General features: G+C 42.3%; 3 protein-coding genes across 9 annotated transcripts in view; 2 read left to right on the forward strand and 1 right to left on the reverse strand.

Annotated features, from left to right (window-relative positions):
• wipf1b (WAS/WASL interacting protein family, member 1b) overlaps positions 1-6700 on the forward strand; it is a 20895-nt gene extending 14195 nt beyond the window's left edge. The window contains 8 exon segments of the mRNA XM_037973425.1: positions 1-33; positions 685-814; positions 1634-1795; positions 1885-2596; positions 3088-3188; positions 3372-3593; positions 4724-4837; positions 5129-6700. The exon segment at positions 1-33 is cut by the window's left edge and continues 27 nt beyond it. Coding sequence (XP_037829353.1) covers positions 1-33; positions 685-814; positions 1634-1795; positions 1885-2596; positions 3088-3188; positions 3372-3593; positions 4724-4837; positions 5129-5181 — 1527 coding nt within the window. The 3' untranslated portion in view covers positions 5182-6700.
• A 594-nt stretch (positions 6701-7294) lies between these two features.
• gpr155b (G protein-coupled receptor 155b) lies at positions 7295-15720 on the forward strand. 4 transcript variants are annotated; one of them, XM_017427052.3, is made up of 21 exons: positions 7295-7435; positions 7627-7689; positions 7841-8037; positions 8129-8276; positions 8403-8532; positions 8617-8795; positions 8899-9051; positions 9146-9213; positions 9320-9491; positions 10280-10435; positions 10692-10775; positions 10882-11005; positions 11096-11180; positions 11256-11343; positions 11473-11692; positions 11790-11867; positions 12191-12345; positions 12502-12597; positions 12698-12750; positions 12815-12970; positions 13506-15720. In XM_017427052.3, the coding sequence occupies exons 3-21, from the start codon at positions 7880-7882 to the stop codon at positions 13984-13986; spliced, it is 2784 nt and encodes a 927-aa protein (XP_017282541.1). In that variant the 5' UTR covers positions 7295-7435; positions 7627-7689; positions 7841-7879; the 3' UTR covers positions 13987-15720. The 4 variants fall into 4 exon arrangements, with proteins under 4 accessions (XP_017282541.1, XP_017282549.1, XP_017282558.1 ...); XM_017427060.3 differs by having other exon boundaries at positions 12833-12970; XM_017427069.3 differs by having other exon boundaries at positions 13448-13648.
• A 2212-nt stretch (positions 15721-17932) lies between these two features.
• Positions 17933-23722, reverse strand: LOC108243316 (transmembrane protein 41A-B). Of its 4 annotated transcripts, none has more exons than XM_037973428.1 (8): positions 23543-23722; positions 23377-23464; positions 23199-23275; positions 21481-22954; positions 18943-19093; positions 18674-18862; positions 18298-18436; positions 17933-18203 (listed from the first exon to the last, which is right to left on the reverse strand). In XM_037973428.1, exons 4-8 carry the CDS (start codon positions 21618-21620, stop codon positions 17968-17970), a joined length of 855 nt encoding a protein of 284 aa, XP_037829356.1. In that variant the 5' UTR covers positions 21621-22954; positions 23199-23275; positions 23377-23464; positions 23543-23722; the 3' UTR covers positions 17933-17967. The 4 variants fall into 4 exon arrangements, with proteins under 4 accessions (XP_037829356.1, XP_017284160.1, XP_037829355.1 ...); XM_017428671.3 differs by having other exon boundaries at positions 18674-18835; positions 23543-23718; XM_037973427.1 differs by lacking the exons at positions 21481-22954; positions 23199-23275; positions 23377-23464; positions 23543-23722 and having other exon boundaries at positions 18674-18835; positions 18943-21474.
• Between the last annotated feature and the right edge of the window lie 1582 nt (positions 23723-25304).

Raw genomic sequence — 25304 nt, forward strand, 5'->3', positions numbered from 1 at the left:
CCGGGGCCTCCCCCTCCTCCCACCCTTGCCCTTGTAAGTGATTCTGTCCATCCACTCAGGAAGCATTTCTTCTCACTTCTCGTAACCCTCTTCAGCAGAGACATCATCTGGATAAGTCATCTCCTAGCACAGCCTGTCATGTTGGAGCCGTGTGATTCTGTTTTTTCTCTGCTTACAACTTGCTGCCTATTTAATCGTTGTTTATCTGGTATTGCCTGTGCAAACAATATTACCACCTGGATTTAACTAAACAAATAGTTATGAGCTTTTCAATGGGTTAACTCACATGTTGTCAAATTTAAAATACAATATAAATCGACATTAGAAATCACAGCAATGGTTTTTAATGAAAGTGAGAACATCTCCACACACAACTCATGGTATTGGGACTAAAAAGCTATGTAATAGACAGAACCCTCCCATCAATTCAAAAACTTAAGAAAATGCATTTCTAGATGAAAATAATACAATTTGTGGCATTTCATAAACTTGAACAGACACCTCAGATGCTGTAATCAAAGCTAAAGGTGATTTTACAATTTACTAGAGTACCTTTATTATTTTTTGTACATAGTGCCAACACACAAAGATTAATAACTTAAACTCTTAATTTGTTTCCTGTTGTTTCTTTTTCTTTGTAGCTTTGCACATTTATTATAATAAGTGTGTTGATTTGTGTTTCAGGCAAACACAGAGAAGCCAACTCTGAACCGTTCGGAGCAGCAAGGAAGAAGTGCTCTTCTATCAGATATTTGTAAAGGCTCCAGGCTAAAGAAAGCTGTTACAAATGACCGCAGTGGACCCGTTTTTGACAGTAAGTCTGTGCCTCTTCAGTGGCACCAGCAAGTATCTCAATTTTTTATTTTATTTTTTTTAAGTTGGACACTATATTCTTGTGCTGCTGGGTCTGAAATACTTGGCTAAACAGCTACAATAGAATAACATCGGAGACAGTCGTGTTCAGTAATGTCAAAGAGTTTGTATTTGTATCAGATTTTTAATTCTGACCCAATCTGATCAAAGTGGAGATGTTTGGCCATGATGCACAGCTCCTCATATTGTGAAAACCAAACATACAGACACCTTTTGCAACTGTCAGCATAGGGCTGGAAGGTTCAGGATTTGGACTTGTTTTGCAGCCAGAGGAACTGGGCACCACATGAAAAATAAACTATGGCCAAACCTGGTCATGAAACAGACCACCGATACCAAACACGGCAACAAATCCACGACACAACAGCTGAACAAAATAAATGAATCGACTTTCTATGGCCTTGTCAAGTTTAGTCTGATTCATGTTCTGTGGTAGGACTTATCTAAAGGTGTCCTCAAATAGTCGCCTGAAAACCTCAGTGACCTAAACATACTTTATAGAGAGGAGGAGGAAAGTACCTGCACAACAACGTTAGGTACAGTTGGATAATATAGAAGAAAAGTCTTCATGTAGTTCATTATGGTTTATAAGCTACTAAATTATTTTTCCCCACACAGTTGTTGTTGTTCCTCAGATGATTTTTTTTTCTGTTTTAAGACCTGATAATGATCAGATTATATCATTTTAAATTGATATGTTAGAAATGGAAAGATTGTTGAAGGACTAATAGGACTTAAGCTTGTTTTTCTTTCCTCTCAGAACCAAAAGGAGGAGGAGGCGGTGGAGGAGGGGGTTGTGGTGGAGGAGGAGGAGGAGGAGGAGGTGGTGGTGGCGGCTTTGGTGGTGGGGCTCCTGGTGGTTTAGGAGGTCTGTTTGCAGGAGGGATGCCAAAACTGAGGTCCGCAGGAAACAGAGACAACGGTAAAAAAGAAAAAAGTTCTAACAAAAATATTTGAGGTATGCCATCTAGAAAGACCTCCCAGTGAATCTTTCTTGGTTTTCTTTCCCAGACTCAGGACCAGGTCGAGGACCTGTTTTCCCACCAGGAGCCCGTTCTGGTGGACCAAGCCCTTTTGGTGGTGGTGGTAGTCCTTCTGGACCACCTAGGCTCCCGGGTGTCCCTGCTGCTTCTCGTGGCGGTGCACCTGATCTTCCCAAAGGGCGTCCTAATGTCTCATCCAGGCAAGACACTCCAGGGGGACCTCCCCCTCCTGTACCCAACACACCTAGACCACCCCAGAACTTCCAGTCTCGTGCGGGCCCACCCCCACCCTCACTCCCCACAGGACCCAGGCCCAGCCCTGCTTGTGCACCGCCACCACCTAGCGTTCCACCGGGAAGACACGGATCTCTCCCTCCCCCACCAGGAGGCTCTTCGGCCGGGTCTCGATCAGGCTTCTCTGCGCCCCTTCCTCCACCCCCAAACAGCTGCAGACCTCCCTTACCTCCCGCTCCAGGAGGAAGGCCTCCGCTTCCGGATGACCGACCACCTCCACCCCCAGCCCCAGCAGGAGGCCATAGGCCGTCGATGCCCCGCGACGTGCCCCCTCCTCCCCCGTCTTTCAACTCCAAACCTTCCTCATCCAGTCGTCCTGCAGCTGCCGGGGGTGCGCCTCCTCTCCCTCCTGGACGGCCAGGTCCTCCTCCCATTCCGCCAAGCTCAGGTGGAGGGGAGGACCAAAACACACCCCGTCTACCCCAAAGGAACAGCTCGCTCAACAGGTACAACTAAAATCTGCAGAACTAATAAAGCTCAGACTGAGAATGTTGCAGAAATCTACGTCCATGCCCATATCAAAGTTTGCATTGATTCAAATCTTACAGCTATGATTCACAAATCATGCAAACATCATTTGACTTCCAGATAAGAACAACAACCCAGCTTCATAAACTGAAGTTTCCCCATATGCAAAATGGATATTTTTTTTTAAAACATCCTTCTTAATTTGACTAAGTAGATGCACCGTGTTGCTCTAGTCCAAACTTGACATTACTAAATGCTCTGACTCCAGTAACTGAAAGATTCATTTTTATTTCCTCTTGCTATTCTTGAGATTGAAGCAGGTATCAGAATATTTACTTTAATGATTACTCTGGATTACTCTTATATTTTTGTTAAAATTCTAAAGAGCTGGTAACTTCTTGGTTTTTGTATATAATTTCTTTTTACGTCAAACTGTTGTAAAAATTTAAATACAGTTTATCTTTGCCAGCTCTGCTCCAGCGCCCCCACCTGCTCGGTCAGGACCTCTCCCTCCTCCACCAAATGAGAGACCGCCATCTTTTGGAAGAAACCAGTCATCCCAGCGCACAGGTATCTGGTCTTCATTTCTTACAGGAACAATGATTTGTTGTTGTTTTTTACTGGTAAAGCAGTACTTGGCACTTAATTGCAGTTAGAGTAGAGCACACGCAGGGTGGAATTTCAACAATTGAGTTTCACGAAGGAGTCCCCACATTTCTCATCAGCTGACGTTGTTTTCTTTTACTTCCAAAGGCCCTCTTCCTCCACCACCTCCTTCAGGTCGTAGCATGAGTGGCAGCATCAGGTCGTCGCCAGCACCTTCCCCAGTCGGTCGGCCGGGTCCAGAGCCGCCTCGTGGTGGGCCTGGAGGTAGGCCCCCCCTGCCCCCAGACAGGCCGATGACAGGAGGACCTCTGCCTCCTCCACCACCCATGGGCAACGGTTTCCAAAACTCTCACCACAACCAGATGGCTGGTAGGTAAATCCCTCAGCGTGGCAGCGTGGTTTGAGACACCATTTCTAAGATTCTTTTATGTTAAGAAATGACAAAATTGTAAGCAATTTGGTCAAAGCTTAAAAATATGCTCAATCTAATAGGATATTGTTTGATGTCATGCTCAGAGTATGTGTTGTTAATGACTCTCAGCTACTGCCACATCCAATTCCAGCTGTAATTGTCTGTATTGAAGCCGTTTTGCTAATGTTGATTAGCTGTGGCAGCAATCTTAAAATGTATTGACTTCAAAAGTGAAGCAGGATAGATGCACATTCAATGATTACTGTATGGAAGTTTTGTTAAAGTCCATCCAGTTGTTTGTGGCACATTTTGCTAACAGACAAACAAGGTTAACTCCAACTAATGATATGGTTTTCTTCAACAATCTTGCTCAGCGAGTAACAATTAGTATATAACCACACCATTTTAGTTCAGTTTCTGTAAAATTGACTTAATTATAGTCCTTTTTTATTTAAATGTCATTTTGAGCTAAATTGGCTCCAACATTTAATCGGTTGTAAAAGTACTCCCATTTGTTTCCTGGAAGTTTCATAAAATCATTGTTCAAGAGATAATATCATAAAGGTGATGGCAAAATTTAAAACAAAGATCTTGCGCAATCTGTTAGCACTCAAAATATGTGTTGGGGATCAGTTTCGATGGCTACTACACCAAACTTTAAGTCAATGTCTGTCAAAGTTCTCGGCAGCGGGCAGTAAATATTGATAAAATAACATAATGTGTCCATTCATGAGGGCCTTTGCAGACATTGATGCCAGCTCAGACTTGGATCACAGTCTGAAAAAATCCAGCCGGTTCTCTCAGATAGTGTTTGCTGGAGATTCCCGTTGCCCTCCAGTGTTGTTTTTACCACATGGCTCAGCTAAGTCAGAGAAACCCACTGACCTGTATTTCTGTTGTTTTCATTCTCTCAACCAAGGAGGTAAGTTTGATTTGGAAGGCAGCAGGGACAGGAAGTAGCAGGGAGGCCTTGCGAGTCCTGATTCAAATAAAAACAGTTTTTGATCACATTCATTCATATTCCATCATGTGTCCTGTGAGATTAGTTAGCTTGAAACCCGTCAAACTTTGGTTTCTCTCCTCGCAGATGAATGGGAGTATCGGTTCACCTTTCACCCAGTGTCGGATCTTCCTCCACCTGAGCCCTATGTGTCTTTCCCAAAGACCTACCCCAGCAAGATCACCAAAACAGACGGCAAAGGTGAGTCACTCCTTGTCACACACAAAACATCCATGTCATATCTCCAAAATAGTTTTTCAGGAACTATAAAAATAGAGTGAAGCTTTCAGTTCTCAGTTTGCTCGCTATTTTAGTATCTCATCTAAATCATCTTCCTGGTCAGTGATCTGAAGGAGTGTGACAAAAATCCCAGATTTCAGGTTGAAGCTCATTAGAAGACAAGTGAAAGCTGTGACATAGTGCCACCTGGTGGCGGGGAAAAGTATTTTAAAACGCTAAATGATATGTCAACTATTCCTTTGCTTTTTTCAGGTCCAGGTAAAAAGGAGAGAGGCGCACCTCCTCTTCCTCCTATACCCAGGTGAAGGAAAACTGCAGCAATCACAACACTCGGACCTACCACCTCTCCTCTGCTTGTCGTTTTTTTTTTTTTCTTTTCTCCCCTCTGTTACGCTCATTATGCTTTGACCTGTCGATCGTGTAAGGACTGCAGCATGAAAATGGAACTGATGTGCAGTCGTCCAAATCAAACCACAAACTCGATGTAGAGTTTATGTCCTGTGCCTTTTGTAGCAGCAGAATACTGGTGCGAAATGACCAAAAATTGTTCATACTCTAGTGCATTGTGTTCTGGAGTAAACAATTTATTATTTTTTAAAAGTTTGCAACCGTTCTGTTTCTGGAGGATGCATTGGGATGGACTTTGTTTTTGTTGCTCTGATTCATGATGCACATAAATTTTATTTCATTTTATTTTGCAGGCATTGCTTTCGCTGATTGAACTATAAAAGAGCTAGCTAAATATCTCATTATTCCACCAGCTAAGTTTGAGAAAAAGCTCAACAGATACAGCAAGTACCATTATTGTCTTATAGCAATAAATTTGTTCCAAACCTAAATGAAGCAACAATGCAGGGCTTTTCATGTGAAGTGCCTTTTTTTAAAAATATGTATTTGCAATACACTCCTTTGTGCCTTTTCCATTCTGATTGTATCTTGAGTTAAGAGATGAAGGATTTTCCTTTTGTGTCATTCGTTAGACGTTTGAGCTTTTCCCCTTTTGTGGATCACCTTTATTGGAAACGTAAAACCAAAAGCACTTATCTCCTGAACTTAAAGAATAATAATAATACAGCAGGGCACCTTAAACACAGCAACAGTACAAAGAGAGATCTGAACCAAACTTTTTCAATGGGCTCAACCAGCCTCCTCTGTGTTAAACATCAGGGAAACGGTGGCGTTTCTTTTGCTGAAGCCACGTGTGCCTTCACACCGTGAAAGGCAATTTTCTTAAGTTTTATTTTGTTTTTTTTTTCTGCTGGAACCACTGAACGGTACGTTTTTAGTTGATAGTTTCAGGTTTTGTGAGGATATTTGATTTGAGATGTTTTTGAGGACATTGTTGAGGGTTACAGCCACAGGATTGTGCAATCCAGTTGATTCTTGTGTTGCTGTTGTTTTTAAAGCTCTCCACTTGCAATAAAGGACTTGTGTGGGTATTTGTATGATCTAATCAAGTGATACGGAAGGATAAGTTACGTTTGCAGTATTATGTTTGCTATTAGTCTCAGCTTTGAATGTTGTTTGTTTTTTTTTGCATTGTCATTTAAAAGTGTAAAAGTAACCTTTTTTTTTTAAAGACAAATCATACAGAAGTAAAATTATTTGCATGATTTAAGATGCGTTATTGGGTAGAAATGGAGTGCTTTTATTGGACTTTACATACATTTTCCAGAACAATGGACTTCTGATAAGGACACAGCGGATTGTAGGGTCGTCAAACAGATGAAGTAACTTGTTTTGTATTATCACAAACCATATGAATCATTTACATATTTGTGCAATAAAATCAATAAAAAATAAAATGTGTGGCCTTATGTTTAACAGATGTGCCTACTTTATTTTAAACTGCAATTATCTTTTTTCAGGCATTAATTATATTGACCTAAGCATATTGAGATTGTTAAGACTGAAGCATTTTTTCAGTTTTTAATGTTTTCATACAGACAAAGTATTTTCTGTTGCCAAGCTGAGATATTAAGAGCTAAGAAGCTTTTCTTTCATATCTATTTTTATATGAACTGTGTTTAAAAATGGTTAATTTTAAGTGTTTGGTTTGAAATCTAATAGGATTTCCCTCCACAGATTCAAACCCTGCTCACATTAATAATTTCCTCATCATACCTTATTAAAATATTGATATTTGAACAATATCTTATGTGTCCTTGGTCTGAACTACCACCTGTGTATCTACAATACATCTAAAATATGAGTGCAAGAAAACTCAAACGACCTGTAAATGAAAAGGTACTTGTAAATATGTGAAATGTATAAAACTTACTGCCGAAAAACTATTTTCTTTTGGATAGAATGAGGTTTTGTGGTTCTGATTGAATTGTTCCTCCACATTTCCGCTATACTTGGCTAAGCCAATCACAGAAGCTGGCGGAAACCTTTCTCAGCGGTGATTGGCTGTCACCTCTGTCAGTCAGTGCTCTGGGCGTGTCTTCTTGCTGCAGCTGTCAGCTCAGGCAAACGGCAAAAAAACAGGAGCTTGGAAACCACGCATGGTTGGCGGATTAGGGTTTTCTGGCTAATGTTTTGTCGATTAAGATAAAGGTAAGGAATACAGCCGTTCAATAAAATACTTAAAAATAACAGAACAGCGTTAGGTTTGGAGGGCACGGCTTACCGCCCTGTTTGTTTTTAGCATGCAGGTGTTAGCGCTGACGGTACCTGGCTGTGATGGAGAGGGCAGCTTGTACGGGTTTGCTTTAACGACGTGACTTAACAGCTGTACTTTCCTTCAGGGTCATTATACGGTCGAAATCATCTGTGTTTGGATCAAGCACCAAGCTAGCCTGCATTAACAGGTGCGTAACTAGAGATTCTGGGTACCCATCTCCACCCTTTCCTCCCTAAAAACATTCCATCAGCTCATCTAAAACACAGATCTCCATATATTGCTTAAAGTCGTCTGTACTTACTATGCATCTTTAGCTGTTTTTGTGATTGCTTCCGCAGTCATCACCTGACCCCTCCTAATTCCATCCCACCGTCACCATGGAGACGGCCAACAACTATGTTCTGATCCATGGAAAGAACATCTCCCATACCGCCCCGGCAGGCTCTGCTGCGGCGCCCCACATGTCCATAGACAAGCTGTTCCCGGCTCTTCTCGAGTGCTTTGGCATTATACTGTGCGGTTACATAGCTGGCAGGTCGGTCTGTGTGAGAACGGCACATGTGTATGTGACCGGGCGTAAAACCTAAGCCTTAAAGTGATCTTGCGTCCTCTTTTCCTACTCGCAGGGCTGACATCATCACAGAGAGTCAGGCGAAGGGTCTGGGGAACTTTGTCTCGAAGTTCGCTCTTCCGGCTCTGCTCTTTAAAAACATGGTGCTGCTGGACTTCGGCAACGTCATATGGGCGTTTCTCTGGAGCGTCCTCGTTGCAAAGGTTCGTTGCCTGAGCACGTCGCGCTTCTGTGAGACCAGAAGGACCGTGCCCGACTCGGGCTGAGCTCCCGCGTGTGTGACACCTAAACACGCCACTGACCACCATGACCTCATTGTGTGTGTGCAGGTCGCAGTGTTTGTGCTGGTGTGTGTGCTGACGCTGATGGTGGCCAGTCCAGACAGCAGATACAGCAAGGCTGGTCTGTACGCAATCTTTGCTACTCAGAGCAATGACTTCGCCTTAGGATACCCAATAGGTAAGACAAACAAGGCCTTGACTTACAAAGTTACAAGCAAATGGAACTTCTTAACGTTTCCTGAAGTCTCTCTGTTTCTTCCAGTCGATGCTTTGTATCGAAGCACGTATCCAGAATACCTCCAGTACATATACCTAGTGGCCCCCGTTTCCCTCATGCTTCTCAATCCCATCGGCTTTGCTCTTTGTGAGGTGCAAAGGTGGAGGCAGGCCAGCCATCCGCAGCGCAGTAGCCTCTGCATCCTGGGAGTTGTAGTCCTACAGGTATAACTAGGTGTTCGTCACAAGCCTACAAATGCTGCTGTCGCTGCTGCTTTCAGGAACTGCAGTTTTAAGTTTCTTCTAACTCTAATCGTCACCTCTGAAGGCGTTGAAGAACCCAATAGTCTTCATGGTGATCGTGGGCATCATCTCGCACTTCGCCCTGGGCCAGAGGATCCCTGTCATTCTGTCCGAGTTTATAGATGGCCTAGCCAACTCTTTCGGAGGGGCAGCATTGTTTTACCTCGGCCTCACCATGGTGAGTGGTAGGCTTTTGGTTTTTATACGCCAAAAAAAAAAAAACCCACACAAAGGGATTAGACGTTTGTGTAGTCAGTTGTCTTGTTTTTCAGGTCGGCCAGCTTAGAAAACTAACCAGAGACACTGGAGTTGCTTTGATACTCCTCATCACAGCCAAACTGTAAGTATGACTCGACTTGTAGGAGTATTTTGATCTTAGATTGGACGTATTATTCCTTTACATTAACTACACAGCTTCATTTTGTCTTGTATTGTGTTCCTTTCAGCCTGGTGATGCCGCTGGTCTGCAAAGACATGGTGGATATTCTGGATATTGGAGAAAACAGCACAAGTGCCAACCACACGAGTTTGTCCAACTTTGCCTTTCTGTACGGCGTCTTTCCGACTGCGCCCAGCGTAGGCATTTACGCTGCACACTATAACATGGAGTTAGAGGTGGTAGGTCCTAATTTATTTACCAACAGCATTATTCCACTCTAAATGCAAAAGGCACGAAGCAAGTGCTGAAAAAGAAGAAAACTCTCCCTTCTTTTTTTTTGTTTGAAGACCCAAGCCCATCTCTTGACCTGCTCACATGACACTCACACACGTGAATACAAAGCAAAGAAGATTAACGTTTTCTGGTAGTTTTCTGCCTTAGCTGTGTTCACAATACTCTGCATTCACTGCCCTCTGAAACCTCCCCCTTCACTGCTCAGTCACACTTTTCTACTTAAAAGACGCTGCAGCGAACTGACATCTGTTTCAGCGTCTATAGTAACTTTAAACCTGACTGCACTTTCCCGCATTTTTAATCCTATTCAAAGTATTCCTAATATTTGAAGTTAAAGGCCTAGCATTCCTTTACGGCATCTCGCCGACCGCCTTTCATGCCACACTTTCGGACTAAGATCATTTCATGTTGTGGCCATTTTGGTGAAACCTTGAAAACAACATGATGCGCTATCTAAGATGTCATGCTCAGAGTATGTGTTGTGAATCACTCTCAGCTACCCTGACACCAAATTTTATCACTATATGTGTAAAAGTGACCGAGTTTTAGGCTGGTTATAAGTTTATCAGTTATAGATGTACATCCAAGTGATTACGACCCAAAGGTTTTATTAAAAATCGTCCAGTGGTTCATGAGATATTTGGTAACAAGCATGAACATGTGCACACAGACAAAAGGCCATTTTGAAGTAATGAAAACTTTCATGTTGCTTCTTTTTTCTTTCTTTCTTCAGGTCACGTCAGGGATGGTAATCAGCACATTCCTGTCTGCACCAATCATGTACGTATCGGCCTGGCTGTTGACAATCCCTTTAATGGACCCAACCCCCCTCGTGGCAGAGCTTGAGAACGTTAGCTTTAACATCAGCATCATCAGCCTCATAGGACTGGTGAGTGTTTTCGTTGCCTGGTATAGATTTAACTTAATGTTTTTAAACTCCCACTGATTGATTTTAAAAACGCTCATTCTGGGAAAAAAAACAAAAAAAACAAAGATGCAAATTACAAGAAAAGAAAAGGCTACAATAAGTACTTGTCATATGTAGCGTGTGGTATGTATGCTGACAGTGTCAAACTGTTAAAACAGGAAATAAGTAATGAAGTGATTTTTACAAACTGAAGAGTGTGTGATGATGTTCCTCTCAGGTGTGGACCATAGGTGTGATGTTGCTCAGCAGAAAATTCAACCGACTTCCTCACCTCTTTGTGTTAAATCTGTTCCTGGCTCAGGTCAGTTTTTTTAATGTTTCAGTACATGCTTTACAAGTGAAGCCTGGCGATGTTTGGAGGTAATTGTAGCTTTATGATTCAGAGCCGTTTGTTCCTCGTTCCCCAGTTCTTGGTGTGTGTCAGCATGATTTTGTGGAACTTTTTGGTGAAGCAAGAAGACAATCTCCTCGGCAAAACTCTCACGTTCACCCTGCTGTACGGGTCTCTGTACAGCACGTACATTTGGACAGGTGTGTGTATGCATTTGTGAAGAATTATCAGTTATTTTTTTTGGAAGTAAATAAATACAAATTGGCTTTTCACACCCCCCTTTTTGTCAGGTTTAATCCCTCTCTGCCTGGCTCTGACGAACAGAGATGATCTGCTCAGACTCAGACCAGGAGTCTTCATGGCTTTGGGTTGGGGGTAGGTCTTCACACCCAGTAGTTCAGTCACTAAATTTGAAACAGTTTGGTTTTGACACTATTCCTGTTTCATTAGTGTCCCTTTCCTGATGGTTGGAGGTCTTCTGTTATCAGGGGAGAGGACAGACACCATAGACTCTGCCTTCTTTTATGGCAGAGCTCAGGTTTGATCGACACTTTAGTTGTTTTTCCAATTAAGTGTTATCTTCATATGAGCACCAACAATCTCCTCATTCTAACCTTTAATTTGACCCCTTCTGCTGAGCAAATATCTTTTTTCCTTGCCACTCCAGATAATCAGCTCTGCGGTGATTCTTGCCGTGAGCCTGGCCCTCGGTGCCGTGTCCCTGATGGGTCTCAGCCAGGGAGACCGGGAGCAGACTGGGTACCAGGCCCTGAGTCGAGCTGCTGTAACAGGCCTCACCGACGAACCGTCGGCCCCCGTTGGCCCCGACGAGCCGCAACAGCAGCAGACGCAGGTGGCGACTTCGCCCACGTGCAGCATCAACTCAGGTAGCTCTGCCGTCTTGGATTTGGAACATTTTGGACATTTTTTTTTTTGTCCGTGTCAAATAAGTGTAACCATATCAGGTGTTGTGTTGTTGTGCAGACCTCCAGGGCTTTTCTCCCCTCCAGTCCATCCCTGACATGATAGCCAGCACACAGAGGGAGCACACACACAGAACAGGTAACAAACTCAAATGTAATTACACTTTTTGATTTCATTAATGTAAAATAAAATTTGAAAAAAATCACTCAGATATAAAAAGTAAATCATTTATTTTTTATTTTCTCTAATATTAGTTCTCACATGTATTAAATCAAACAGATCTAGGTGTGTTTTTATGTCGCCTGCTGGTCGTTCTGTGCAGTTTTTATCAGCTAAATCAAGCCAACGTAAAATAAACGGCGTTAAAATTTACACTCTAAACCTCTCATTGTCATAAACATAGAGTGAGGCGTTTAAAATAGTTTAAAGGAACATTTTGTAATTCTGCTGTCCCTCTTCAGGCCACAGTGGGGCGCTGTGTGACGGACCCCAGCAGGGTTCCTCCTCCTCAGAGCAGCCGCTGAACCTGCCTCCACCGGGGCTTCAGAGCGCCGATGATAAACAGATTGTGAGACACGTCCTGCTCTGCCTGCTGCTCATCGTCAGCCTGCTGGCAGTAAGTAAACCTGTGCGAGTTTACTCAGGTTATAGATGTTTAGCAAGGGTAAAAAGTCATCGATATTGAGTCAGTTTTCTTACTGTACTTTGCTTCCTTGTATGTAGATAAGATGCGATGTCCTGATGTCTGATTAGTGGCTGTCTCTGTCTGTAGAATCTGTCCAGCTGTCTGTGGTGGCTGTTCAACAAAGATCCAGGAAGACTTTACCTCGAGCTGCAGTTTTTCTGTGCCGTGGTGAACTACGGACAGGTACTTCAGCACATTGTCAATTTATACCCGTGTATTGAGCTCTTAAAAGGCGGCTCAATCAGGCGTTCAACTTTAGCTCCAACATCTCTTTGTGTTCCAGGGTTTTTTGTCCTTTGGAATTTTTGGTTTGGACATCTTGCCGTTCAAGAAGAGGTGAGACTTCAGCAGCATTTCTGCCGCGGTTACTGAAGTAACTCAGCGTTAAAAACCAGCACAGTGCTCTTGTGTTTTCCAGGTTGCTCAGCCTCTGGCAGGGAGGGGACGGCGAGGATCTGAGTCCGTCTGCCGTACCGGAGGAGGTCAGGCTCACCTGCACCCAGTTTGTCCGCTACCACAAAGACCAGTGTGTACAAGACATAGTGCGCACACACAGGTACGAGCACTCCAGCTATACAGGCATTTATAGAGTAAATCTTTTGCCTACTGGCTTTTTCAGTTGAAGGATAAATACAAGGTAAACAAGTGGGGGAAAATTGTCTTAGAGCCTTTAAATTACCTGGTTCTTCATATAATCTGACCTTTTTATCTTTGACTTTGCATGATAAACTCTGATCCTGTGAACTTTCACACTTTTACTGACATGTTTTTCTTAAACAAAGTCTAGCCAAGAGGAGTAAGGATGCTAGTTAAGAGATTTTGCCTCCCTACTTTCGGCAAAAAAATAAATAAAACCAAACTCTTGTTCTAGATTTTTATCAACCTTGGGCGCTACTTTTTGCTTTTTTTCTGCTATTCTGTTTCCGTTTCCACAGATGAATTAATCCCTTTCCTGCTCTGTCCTTCCTTTCTCCCGTCCTCCTTCTCTTTGCTTGGTTGTTTCCTCCTCCCTGTCCTCTTCATCACCTCGTAGTGGCTCAGGGGAGAGTATGAACGCTTCGACAGGTGAATCCTTCCTCTGATTGTCACAGGTTTGAAGGAGGGACAGAGGGGGACAGAGGAGCCGGTCGTCCCCCCTCCCATCATCCTCAGTACCTGAATACAAATCAAAATCTCCAGGAGCAAACACACGACGAGTCACAGAATCTGCACCGAATTCCGGCTGAAGCCAGCAGCCAGACTTCACTTCCATCCATCCCCGAGCCTCAGGATGAACACCAAGCCTATCTGTCCACCCATGACGGACACAAAGAGCACATCTCCCAGCCGCACTCCGACCAAGCTCACAGTCCAACCCAGTCCCGTCTCCAAAGAGCGTTCCGAGGCAGCACCTTGGTCGACTGGCTCGTGGAGCGGGGCCTGTGCGCTGGACGAGCCGAGGCCAAACATTACGCCGTTCGCCTGCTGCAGGGAGGAGTGTTCAGTCACCTGACGGGCCAGCACAGCTTCAGGGACGAGCCCACCCTGCTGTATCACTTCACCCTGGGAGACAGATGGTCCAGGAGCTCGTGAGAGGGAGCGAGGAGGAGCGACGGAGGCGAAGACAATACGAAGACGCAAGCTCTGAGGTGCCGACGCGGAAGTGCCTTACGGTGCAGGTCGTTCCAGTGGACACTGAAGACTCATTACATTAGAAAGACCCAAACATTTTCAGCAGAATTACATATTCCACTTTTCTGAGGGGAAACTGTGACACCTTGGCAGCATAACGATATTAAACGATGCATCTGATAGCATGCTTTCACAACTCCTATTAATCTCAGCTGCTTGTCCAGTCCGGTGTCATGTTTGGGCTCAAATTTATAGACTGTATTTCCTGTTGTATACAAAAAAAAAAACTAAAAAAAAAACTAATAAAGGTTGGTGATGTAAATCTGTTTAAAAAGAACCTCACAGGGTGATAGAAACACTGCCTGCTGGTACCTGATCCCTCAAGGCTCTGGACCACATCTTATTTTTTTTTTACTCTCAGTTCAGCTTCGTTTTTCACTCCTTTTAAACTGATATCTGTTATCATAGTTAAACATGTGGCTTTTTCTTTTCTTCATAAGGACTCACGGACAGTATATCATCCTCAATAAGTATTTATTCAACACGTGTGCCAGTGGATAAAAAAAAAACCCAGAGCCGACCCATAAACAGAAAGCCTTTATCATTCATGTTATGGACGTTTTGTTTTTTCTTTTCTTAGGATTCAAAAAAAAAAATCCTCCTGAATACTTGTTACACTTGGTGTTCTGTTTTGCACGTCGTCCTTGAACCAGTTTGGTCTATGCATGACTCGGCAGTAACGGATCTCTGCACAGCACTGAACTCTTTTGCACTGACCGAATGAACATGTGAAGAACGCCGGCGAGTTGTTTCCTGTTGCCAGGATGCTGCAGGAGGCGTTTGTCTTTTGTGAACTGATTCGTCAGAAATTCTGCTGAATCGATCCGTTTCTAAGTTCAGCTCAGATGCCTTTCACGTCAGATTTTAAGATTTCTTCTCATTTTTCTTACAGAGTTACATCTGAAGTATGGAGGTCTAAAGCACAAGCTGTTTTTGAACACAGTTCCAGTTCTGCTCTTTGTCTTGATGTGTATTTTACCTGAAACCACTATGTAACTGTTCACAACTTCTAATCTCCTGTCAGGCTGCAGCGTATCGTTTGCAGTGATCTGTGATGTTTACACTGTTGGATTCGTCTGAAGAGGATGAATGGTGATATATGCACTTAAAAAACACCATTGAAAGGTCAAAAAAGAAATCACTAATGTTGTACGGACTTCATTGTTTTGTCTGTCTTAAAGAGACTGGTCCTGATATTTTAAAAATCCACCAAATAAATTTATCTGAAGTTAATTTTTCTGACCAAAAATTGTAAAAAACTCACCAACTCCTGATCTCTTCGGACTCCTGTCTAAAAACATTCTCTCCCATAATCCTACTAGTGCATATATTTCCATTTGTTTTCTTTCATCTTCAGCCAAGTGATGCATTTCACATCAGGCTAACCGAGTTTACACAAATGTTTTTATATTTTATTTTGTACTGGTTTTGATCGCGCCTGCCTGAGCCAACGTGTGCATGAACAATATTATCAGAGCGCACGGCGTGAGTGTGAGGGGGGGGAAAAAAAAAAAAAAAAAAAAAGGAGGAAGGGTTTTATTGCAAGGATTACGTGCAGCTGGTGGACGAGATAAGAGCTGCTGAGGATGTTTTTTTGTTTGCTGGAGGCACAAATAAAATGCAGTTTGCATCGGAGGTCATGTTTTCACCTTGTCACTCTGTAAACAATTACTGATTCAGACGATAAATACTAAACAAAATGTCTCCCTGTGAGGACAGAATTGGACGACATGTACCCTATTTTATTACATATTCATCAGAAAAAAAGACAGCAATACGCACAGTTTAAAACACTGTATCCCCCATTTAATGGTGAAAGAAATTTATAAAAATATATTTCACTTATTACAATTTAAAGCTGAAAACAACAATTGTAGACATTGACAAAACACTGTATGGTAAGTTTAAAACGTCACCTGCAGGTACATTCGTGGTGCTTCTATCTGTTTCTTGAGTTTTGAAAATGCACAGAAGCTCTTACATTAGGCAAAATAATTCACTTTTTATAAAAGTAGCATTCCTTGAAAAGTGGCACCTCCGATTTCTAGATCCTTTATCTTCAAACATCAAGTTAAATAGTCCAGATTCGTGTTTCAGCCTTTGTGGAAACCCTGATAACGCTCCCGTCTCGTTCACCTGCGAGTACATCGACATTAAGACGCGTTTAAGTGCTTCGGGAAAAACAAACACTCACTCTTTACTCATTTAAAACATCCAAACATATGGAAACAACATTTCAGGGAGCTGCGATAATCTCACTTCTAAAATCACCAAACAGTAGAAAAAAATTACTGAACAACTTTAGAGCAAAGGAAAAAAATATCTGATCAGATTAAAACAATACACCCACTAACGGGTCTAAAGTGACCATTTGTCAGTAAACTTCACCATCAACAGCACCACAAATTAATAAGACCATGCTTTAAAGAGTAATAATGAAAGGAAAACTGATCACCGTTCAAAGAAAACGAAACAGTTTGGTTTGGTTTCACTTCTGCTTAAGTTCTGTTACACTTTTCCCAACATTTCGGTCTCAGTAGATCAGGCTTAAAAATATTCTAAGAACCTGAGCTCACGCAGCGGGGCAGTGGTTAGCGTCACAGCACCAAGGCCGCAGGTTCGGCTCCCGGTCTTTTCTGGGAGGAGTTCACATGTTCTCCCCCAGGTACTCCGGTTTCCTCCCGCAGACCAAAAACATGCCTGTTAGCTTAATTAACAACTTGTAAATTGTGAGTGAGAGCGCGAGTGGTGGTTTGTCTCGTTTGTCTCCGTGTGTCCCTGTGATGGACCGGAGACCTGTCCAGGGTGTCCCCCCGCCTCTAACACAATGACCAGCTCCCCGCCACCCGGAAAGGAGGAGCCGGGTAAAGAAAATGGATGGATGCAGCTTTACAACACAGTTATCCTTCTAAGTAGTGGTTTGTATGCAGCATTTCTTTTTACGCATCCATTTTATTTATGCTTCTGGCCCCCTGGTGTTAAAGCAGAAACAGATTTACATTGTGAAAATGAAGCATCCTGCATGGATGGCTCTGCACTATACTACAAATAATCACTGACCCTAACGGGATAAATCTGTGTGTATTTGGCACAGTGTTACACCCTGAACACACACAGACTCTTACTGAGCAGCAAACTGAATGCTACATTTGGAAAAAAATATATAACTACATAACCATAGATTATTGTTTTTGCTTAGTATGACATAAAGACAAGAACTATAAAGTGTTTCTTTTAAGTGTTACATACAGAAATTAAGAAAAATCGTTTTTTCTTTGTTTATTCATAAATTGAATCCGTTCACTGAACATTTTGTAGATTTCTGTTTTGGTCAGAGAAAATTAGCAATCAGGTTGCTGTAATTGGCATTTCAGTGACACTACTTTTCCACCAAGATAAGACATTAGATCATTTCTCTGAAATATGTAAACAAAACAAGAATTAACCAGGCTAAGATTCGGATGAATAAGTGACAATAATAATAAAAATAAAATAATAAAAATAAAACATGAGCTCCAGCTTTACTATGCATCAAAAGCCTATCATTTCCAATAGTAAACGAGTTTCAAGGCTGCAAAAAGATTCATTTAAAGACAAAACTCGACCCTTAGTGACTTTGAGGGTGTTTTTTTTTTTTTTTTTTTATCCCTGAACACATTTCAGAAAACAGCTCAGTTAAGAAGCTGCAGTAGAAAAACCTGCAGTAACGCGATAAGAGCACAACTTCAGAGCCAATCACGTCCGGAGAACGATGTGACCTCACAGAAATCTCACTTCTGGCGTGGAGAAAAGGTCACGTGCCTACAAGTTGAGGGTTTTTAACCCCCACCCCCACCCCCACCCCCACCACCTCGCTTCCTCCAACACCAAGTTCCACTTTCATCACCGCCTCTTCCGTTCCCGCTCGACGCCCACCTGACCCGTGCCGTTGCTGTCGACGCCGTCCACCTTCAGGTGAGCTCGGCTGTAGTGTTTGATCAGCGCTCCGGGCAGGAGAGCCATGAGGGCGATGGCCAGCAGCTGCGCCAGCGTCCCCCAGGAGAAGATGTCGTCCAGGGAGGAGATCTGCGACAGGATGGCGCCCGTGCGGACACAGATGAAGTTGTACGGGATCAAACCTTGAAGGAGGACAGAGCAGCGAGGAGCGATCAGAGTTTGTTTATGTCTTTTTATTTATTTATTTCTTTTGTTACACTCTGTGTGTGAGCTCACCTATTAACACAGAGAAGAAGAAAATGGATATAGGGATGTTGAGGACAGGACAGGTGATGTTAAGGAACCAGTTAGGAGTCATGGGGAAGAAGCGAAGGAAAAGGAGGAAGAAGAATAAGCTGTTCTGATTCTCCTCCGCCTGACAAGAAGGAGGAAAAAAAAACAAGAAGTACAGAAGGAAAAAGCTGAGAGCCGAGTACGGAAATGAAAACAGAGGGGTTAGCAGGGAATTTCAATTAAAATACAGACATATAAGGTGATAACTGAAGTGAGTTTAGTGGACAAAAAGTGTAGGATTAATGTTAGTTTATGACTTTTATCGAGTAGTTATACTTCTCATCATTTATCACAGGAAGTACTGAACAACAACACCTACCTTCTTCTGCAGCAGGGCCACTTTCTCTGGAAAGAAGTGAACCACGTACTGCTTCCCGAACGCCGCGGACAGCAGGTAGCAGAACGTGGAGCCGAAAGTGGCGAGCAGGCAGGCCAGAACCAGGCCCTCCCAAGGCCCGAATATGGCACCAGCCAGCATGTTCTGAAGGAGGGAGGAAGAGGAACCAGACTGAATATTACTGATGAATAAATGCACGTGCTAAAGACGTCCTCTGGCTGCACGGAGCGGAGGTTGTCGGATCAGCTCACCAGGAAGGAGGAGCCCGGTATGGCGAAGGACTGCTTGTAAAGGTAGGCGCTGCAGAACAGCAGCAGGACGTAGCTGTAGTTTTCTCTTTTGTAAAACTTGAGCATGTCTGCGAGCTCCCGCAGGGTCTCCAGGTCCGACGGGAACTTCAGCCTGCATGAAGAAAAACAGAACAAGATGGCTTCATACATCACAGAATGACCTTTAGAGACTTCTTCCAAACAAATCAAGTCTGCTGCATCAATGACATTAAAAAGGTGTAAAATTATCTTGTGAAAAGAAGACACTTGAGAGCATTTGCTAGTGTTTTGTGACTTTAAGCTAGTCTTTGCCATTTTTAACTAGCATTTTGCTACTTTTAACTAGGTTTTAATGACTTTTAGCTAGTCTTTTGCTACTTTTAACTAGCCTTTTATTACTTTTAACTAGCATTTAGCTTCTTGTAGCTCTTAGCTTGTGTTTTGCTTCTTTTAAGATAAGATAAGATAAACTTTATTGATCCCACAATGGGGAAATTTGCACATTACTGCAGCTCAATACAGGACAGGTTAAGATGAAAAAAAAAAAAAAAAAAACCCACTATGCACCTATAATATAAAGCAAGATGTCAGATTTGAGCAGTCATTCAGCATTCGTACTGCATTTTGAGTTAAATGTCTTTGTAGACCAGATAGGAAGTTTACAAAAGACACAACCAAAACCTTTGAACTGAAAGATAAAAGAGATTTTTTATTTTTATTATTATTTTATGTGTGAAAGGCTCAGTAAAATGACATTTGATTGAAGGACAGAAATAGTGAAGAGTAAGAGACACTTCTTAAAACTCTCTCTCTCACACACACACACCACCTCCCCATGTAACTCTAGATGGCAGCCTCCTCCTCCACCACCTGCTTTCACACTCCCCAGCTCTCCTTTCTACTGGTCAGAGGACAAACACTCTGCGGCGTCAGTGGTCCGCAGCTCGGTGACGTGTAAAACCTCCCCGACACGTGAGGCTGAATGGATGTATGTACAGTATTCCATCGAGGCACATTTTCATTTTGCTTACGGGCGGCACTAAAAGTATCATTCTGTCTCTGAAAATAGCCCCAGTTTTCACGAACAGGGCCGGAGTAACATTCACTCCTCGTGGACGGGGATTTAGGGCTGAAGGCTCAGCAGGTTTAAAGTCCTCCGAACAACAATTTCATTGACTAAAAGTCGTCAGTTTTGGTCACTCTGCTGAAAAATGTGACAATCATACTAATGGAAATAATTTCTAGTGTGCGCTCACGTCATGCTTAGACACACACACACACACACACACACTGGAATAAGTAACAGTATAGCCTGAGTAATATCAGCTTACTGGGCACAAATACATAGAGAGAAACGGTTCCTTCGCCTGGCCTCAGACTGTCGAGGTCGGTGTTATTCTATCATCCCTAAGAAACCTCACATCTGACTGACACTTCAAGACTCACACACACACATATTCTGAGGGGTGACGTGATCAGTCTTCAACGAGAGCTAAAAAAGACAAGCGTTATCAGTACACACAAGTCATATTTTAGTGCTACAAAAACAAATAAATCTGACAGATCTTATTGTTCTTAGCATGAGTGGTTACATTAGTAACACGGATCATCTGAAGACTATTATGAAGCAGCTGCTGATGGTCCTTCATCTCTTTTAATGGATGGAATGGTGACCGCAAATTAAAACAAAGTTCAGATGATTTATTGGGTCATTAAAGAGTTCTTTTTTTCTGTTTTAATTTAGTCAAATCTTCTTTCAGTCCTCAGCCACTTGGGGACTAAATCCTTTCACTTGGACTGGGATTATCGGGAACTCATCCTGTGGTTTTTGGGCTTCAGGGAATCCCCACGGGCTTTCAAAGTAGACATGAGTGGGTCAAGAAATGCTCACCTTCATAAATATTAGGATAAAGCCACTTTTCCTTTTCTTTTCTTAACAATTTTCCCATCATCGGCTGAACAAGCAAGAATGAAGGAAACCAGTGTTTGAGCTAAAACTGATGAAAACCACAAACGGTGACAACAGCTCAACAAAATGTATGTATGTATGTTTTTATGTTTTTATGTTTTTGTACCACTGTAAACCAAATTTACCTTTGGATATAAATAAAGTACCCTAACCTAAATGCACTGATTCATCTGGAGGTCATAATTATTAAAACTGACCAGATGATTAATCAGTTTTAACTACAAAACAAACAAAAGACAGCCTGCGATGGTCTCTTCTCACCATAGTAGAAAACTGCTTTATAAAATGTAGATAATGGGGTGTTGGATGGCCAAATATAAACATCTGCTTGAATTAAAATAACAATAAATTAAATAACAAATCTAATTATGACGTATGAGCAGAAAACCATGTGTAGACAACAAATATATAAGTCAAACAAGAATAATAAAATAAATCTCGACAGTCCTGATCTGCTGATAAATAAGTTTTAAGCACAGAAACTTGTGCTGTGAACATTTCATGGAACTATGTGTGTAAGCAGACCACAGCGGCCTCTCTCGGGTCCTCACCTGGACTCCTGCAGCGCCTCGTCCTCCTCCTCAGAGGCCGCCTGCAGCCGCCTCGGCCCCGGGGGAAGGTGCGCCGACAGCAGGTACAGGTAGACGCTCGCCGCCGCCACGATGGCAGCCAGCCCGGCCAAGGAGCGCATGCCGTCCGGAGGGAAACTTTCGGCTTGCCAGGCGACTTTCGCTGGAAACTCGGGTTTAAATTGGAGCCGAAGGAGGGGGAAAAGAAAGCCGACGTGTCGCGGCTCAGTTGGACGGCACCGAGGGGAACAGGAGGTGTCGCTAACCGAGAGGCAGGCCGCACATGACGGCTGACATTCTGGAGGGGTTCGGTGCTCGGATCATATGGCAAGCCTGGTGACTAACAACTTTCTCCAGACGCGCAGGAAAACCCCTGCTGGCACCTGTGTGGGTAGCTACAACTTTTACTGGCCTTTCACTCTGTATCTTGAAAGAGCCCATTCACCCCCAAACAGTGACTTTTAAACTTTGTCGTCAACCATTTCTCGTCAAAAAGCCTAATTGAACACATGTTGATGTTGAAGTGTGGACCATAAATAACAGACATGTACTCAGTCGACCACTAGAGGGCAGTGTGCTAAAAAGACTACGCACTTACAGCTAAAGGCCACTAGAGGGCAGTGTGCGAAATAAAACAATGCATTTACAGCTAAAGGCCACGAGAGGGCAGTGTGCGAAATAAAACAATGCACTTACAGCTAAAGGCCACGAGAGGGCAGTGTGTTAAAGCTGATGATGAGTTTACGGAAATCAGTTGAGGTTATATTTACAGATCAAGAGCCTCCTTTTGCGTCATTATCATTTAATAATTCGATCATTTATTACAATAAACAATATACAGGTACATTCAAACCCGATACTGTCTACAGTGTAATGCCTAAAAAAAAGGTTAGAAGCAGAAAACAAAACTTATATTTACGATGTGGGTTCCTTAAGTAAAGCTTTATTTTAAGCATTTACCTCTGTTGTTCTGTTGCTTTATTAGTTACTATAATATTTCTCAAAATTATTATTGTATTGTAATTTCAACTGTTTTGGAATTATTTTTACTTGTTTTACACTTTTTGTTACCTTTTTTACACCTTGCCTGCTTGAAGTCTAAAACTGATTCTGTACTTTTTCATTCTGTGGCAACAAAAAGCTACACCATTTTGACTTTGTAGCACAGAATTAAAAAAAAATGGAAAAAGTGCAATGTTTTACTTGATGAAATATATTTTCAAAATTAATACCAACAACTTTTATAAAATCTTGCTTTAGAAACAATCTATCAGACTAATTAAAAAAGGAAAAATAGTTATTTTTTTATCATCTTTCTGAACCACACGTCATTCTTTTCTGACAGAAATATGTTTGTTTACTTTTAAATTAATTAAATTTGCATTGCATGGCTCCTCAGATCAGTTTTTTCTTCTCGTTATTTCTCTTTCCTCTGCCTCGACCCTTCCACGGGGTCCTACAATGAAAGAAAAGTTCACTTACAAAATGTACAAACACAAAATGCAATCTTAGCAAAACAACAACACACTGATAATAAAGGTTTTCTGTTGATGCTAGATGTCCAGGAGTTTTCTTTCCATAAATACATCACATATGAAATAACTGGATTTGTATTTTCTTCAATGAAAGTGAAACAGTTTGGATTGTTTTCTCTGTGACAGATTCACAAACATACTGATAAGAAATCTTAAATCTTAAACCTTTAGGGTTTCCGGTGTATGTGGCTTCGCTTTCGGTATAACCCTCAGTTCAACCATGGCCATTTCCCCGGAGATAACTGTGAGATGAGAGCACACGAGCTGTAAGGATCTGAGTCCATGGTGGCTTTAATTATCACCTCTGGAGTTAATTTAGACCAGAAGTTAGAAAAACACGAACCTGGTGAGTCCTCGTGAGAATCACTGGACATTGCCTGAACTCCAAACACGAGAGCAAGAAGCAGGAGCAGAATCTGAGCCTTCATTTTCTTTGAGAGAATCAGAGGATCAGAGGGATCATCTGCCTTTTATTTGACCATTTAAAAGCAGAAGAAGTGAAAACTCACCTCAAACACAGCCTGGGAGCTTTTGACCGCTTTTCCTCTTCTTGAAGTTACAAACTGTTGATGGTGTTTCCAAGCGGTGATTAGCTTTTATGTCGTACCAGACGAGCAGGTCCTGAACCGGGCGAGTGCACGTCAGAAGCATCTAAACAATCTGCCCTGGTCAGTTTTAGGAACAAATCTGTGATTAAAAATAATAACCCTCTGACTCTTTGTAATCCATGGCCCAGAACAGGAGGAACATCTGGAAGCTGCTCAGACTGACAGGCTGTGGTTTGAGGGGTTTTCACAGCCACATCTGACGGCCTCTCAGATTTTATATAAGACACTCTGACATTATTTAAAGAACGTTTGACTACATCTGAAAGTTTTTTGAGAACATCATGTGTAGTGTTGTGTCGTACATGAACGATTCGTTCAAACGAACGAATCTTTTGAGTGAACGAACTGAACCGAACCAAGTCACTTCATTCACTGATTCGGTCCTTACTTTGTTCAGTTGAGAAAAAATAATAATAAAAAATGAGAAAGAAAATAAGAGGAAAAAAGGAAAAAGACAAAACTTAGTTTAGCTGAGTTCAGCAGGAGTGGAACTTCCTCGTTCTTTGACTCACTCATGACGTGAATTCAAACGACACAGCGGGGTGCGCCCTGCAGGCGTGGCAGGATTTACTTACGTACTGCTGATTCGCGCATGCGCAGAAACAACGTACTGCTGTCGAGGAGTGATTCATTTGCGTCGTACAGTGCTGAAAATGGCGCTGCTCATTCATGTACACCATAATAGGTGCCAGGCCCCCATGGGCTTATAGGACATACAAACATATTTCAAAGATGCAGAGAGAGACCAACATTAACATCCTTCAAACAGAAACGGATCACACCTCATCGGCGGTACGTTGTTTCTGCGCATGCGCGAATCAGCAGTACGTAAGTAAATCCTGCCACGCCCGCACGGCACACCCCGCTGTGTCGTTTAGATTTAGGTCATGAGTGAGTCACAGAACGAGGACGTTCCACTCCCGCTGACCTCAACAGAACTAAGTAACGAACGACTCAGTGAATAAAGTTACTTGGTTCAGTTCGTTCACTCAAAAGATTCGTTCATTTGAACGACTCGTTCATGTACGACACAACAGTAGCTCATCTGTGAAGCTGTGAAGCTCCATGTTTCCTTATGAAGCCAAATCTCTGTGTATGGACGGGAGGTGCACACGCAGCAGAAAATCTCCTTTTTAAATGAATTATTTGTGTTATACTGGATCGGATCAGAGCGTTTAGTGTCATACGTACATCAGCGTAACCACACTGATCTCAGGCGTAGGGACAACAGGAATGATGTAAATCTTAATTCAAGGCAGATTCAGCTGCATTAAAAAATAAGTTCTTAAAAATCAAAATAAAGAAAAAAAAACAATAAACAAACGAAGAAAAAGAGTCTCATAAACATCCTTTTTATGTTGCAGTACTTCTGCTCACCTCAGTCAGTTTCTTTATCTCGAGCTGTTTTAGGATCCAGGTGAGTGTTTTATTGCACCAGCAGGCACTCCGATTTGATAAGAGATCAGCTTTATTCACTTTTTTTCTACAAAATAATAAAACAAAAAAAGACTGAAACAAAAACCTCTAATGTACAACCTAATAAACCACTTCAGGTTGTTATTTTACAAGGTGAAGGGAAAAAGAGAGGAAGATGAACAGGGGAGTGATGCACATGAACATTAACGTATAATTTACTGACAGCAGAAAACAACAACAAATTAGA

The sequence above is a fragment of the Kryptolebias marmoratus genome, linkage group LG22 (assembly GCF_001649575.2).
Source record: "Kryptolebias marmoratus isolate JLee-2015 linkage group LG22, ASM164957v2, whole genome shotgun sequence".
NCBI classification, from domain to species: Eukaryota; Metazoa; Chordata; class Actinopteri; order Cyprinodontiformes; family Rivulidae; genus Kryptolebias; species Kryptolebias marmoratus.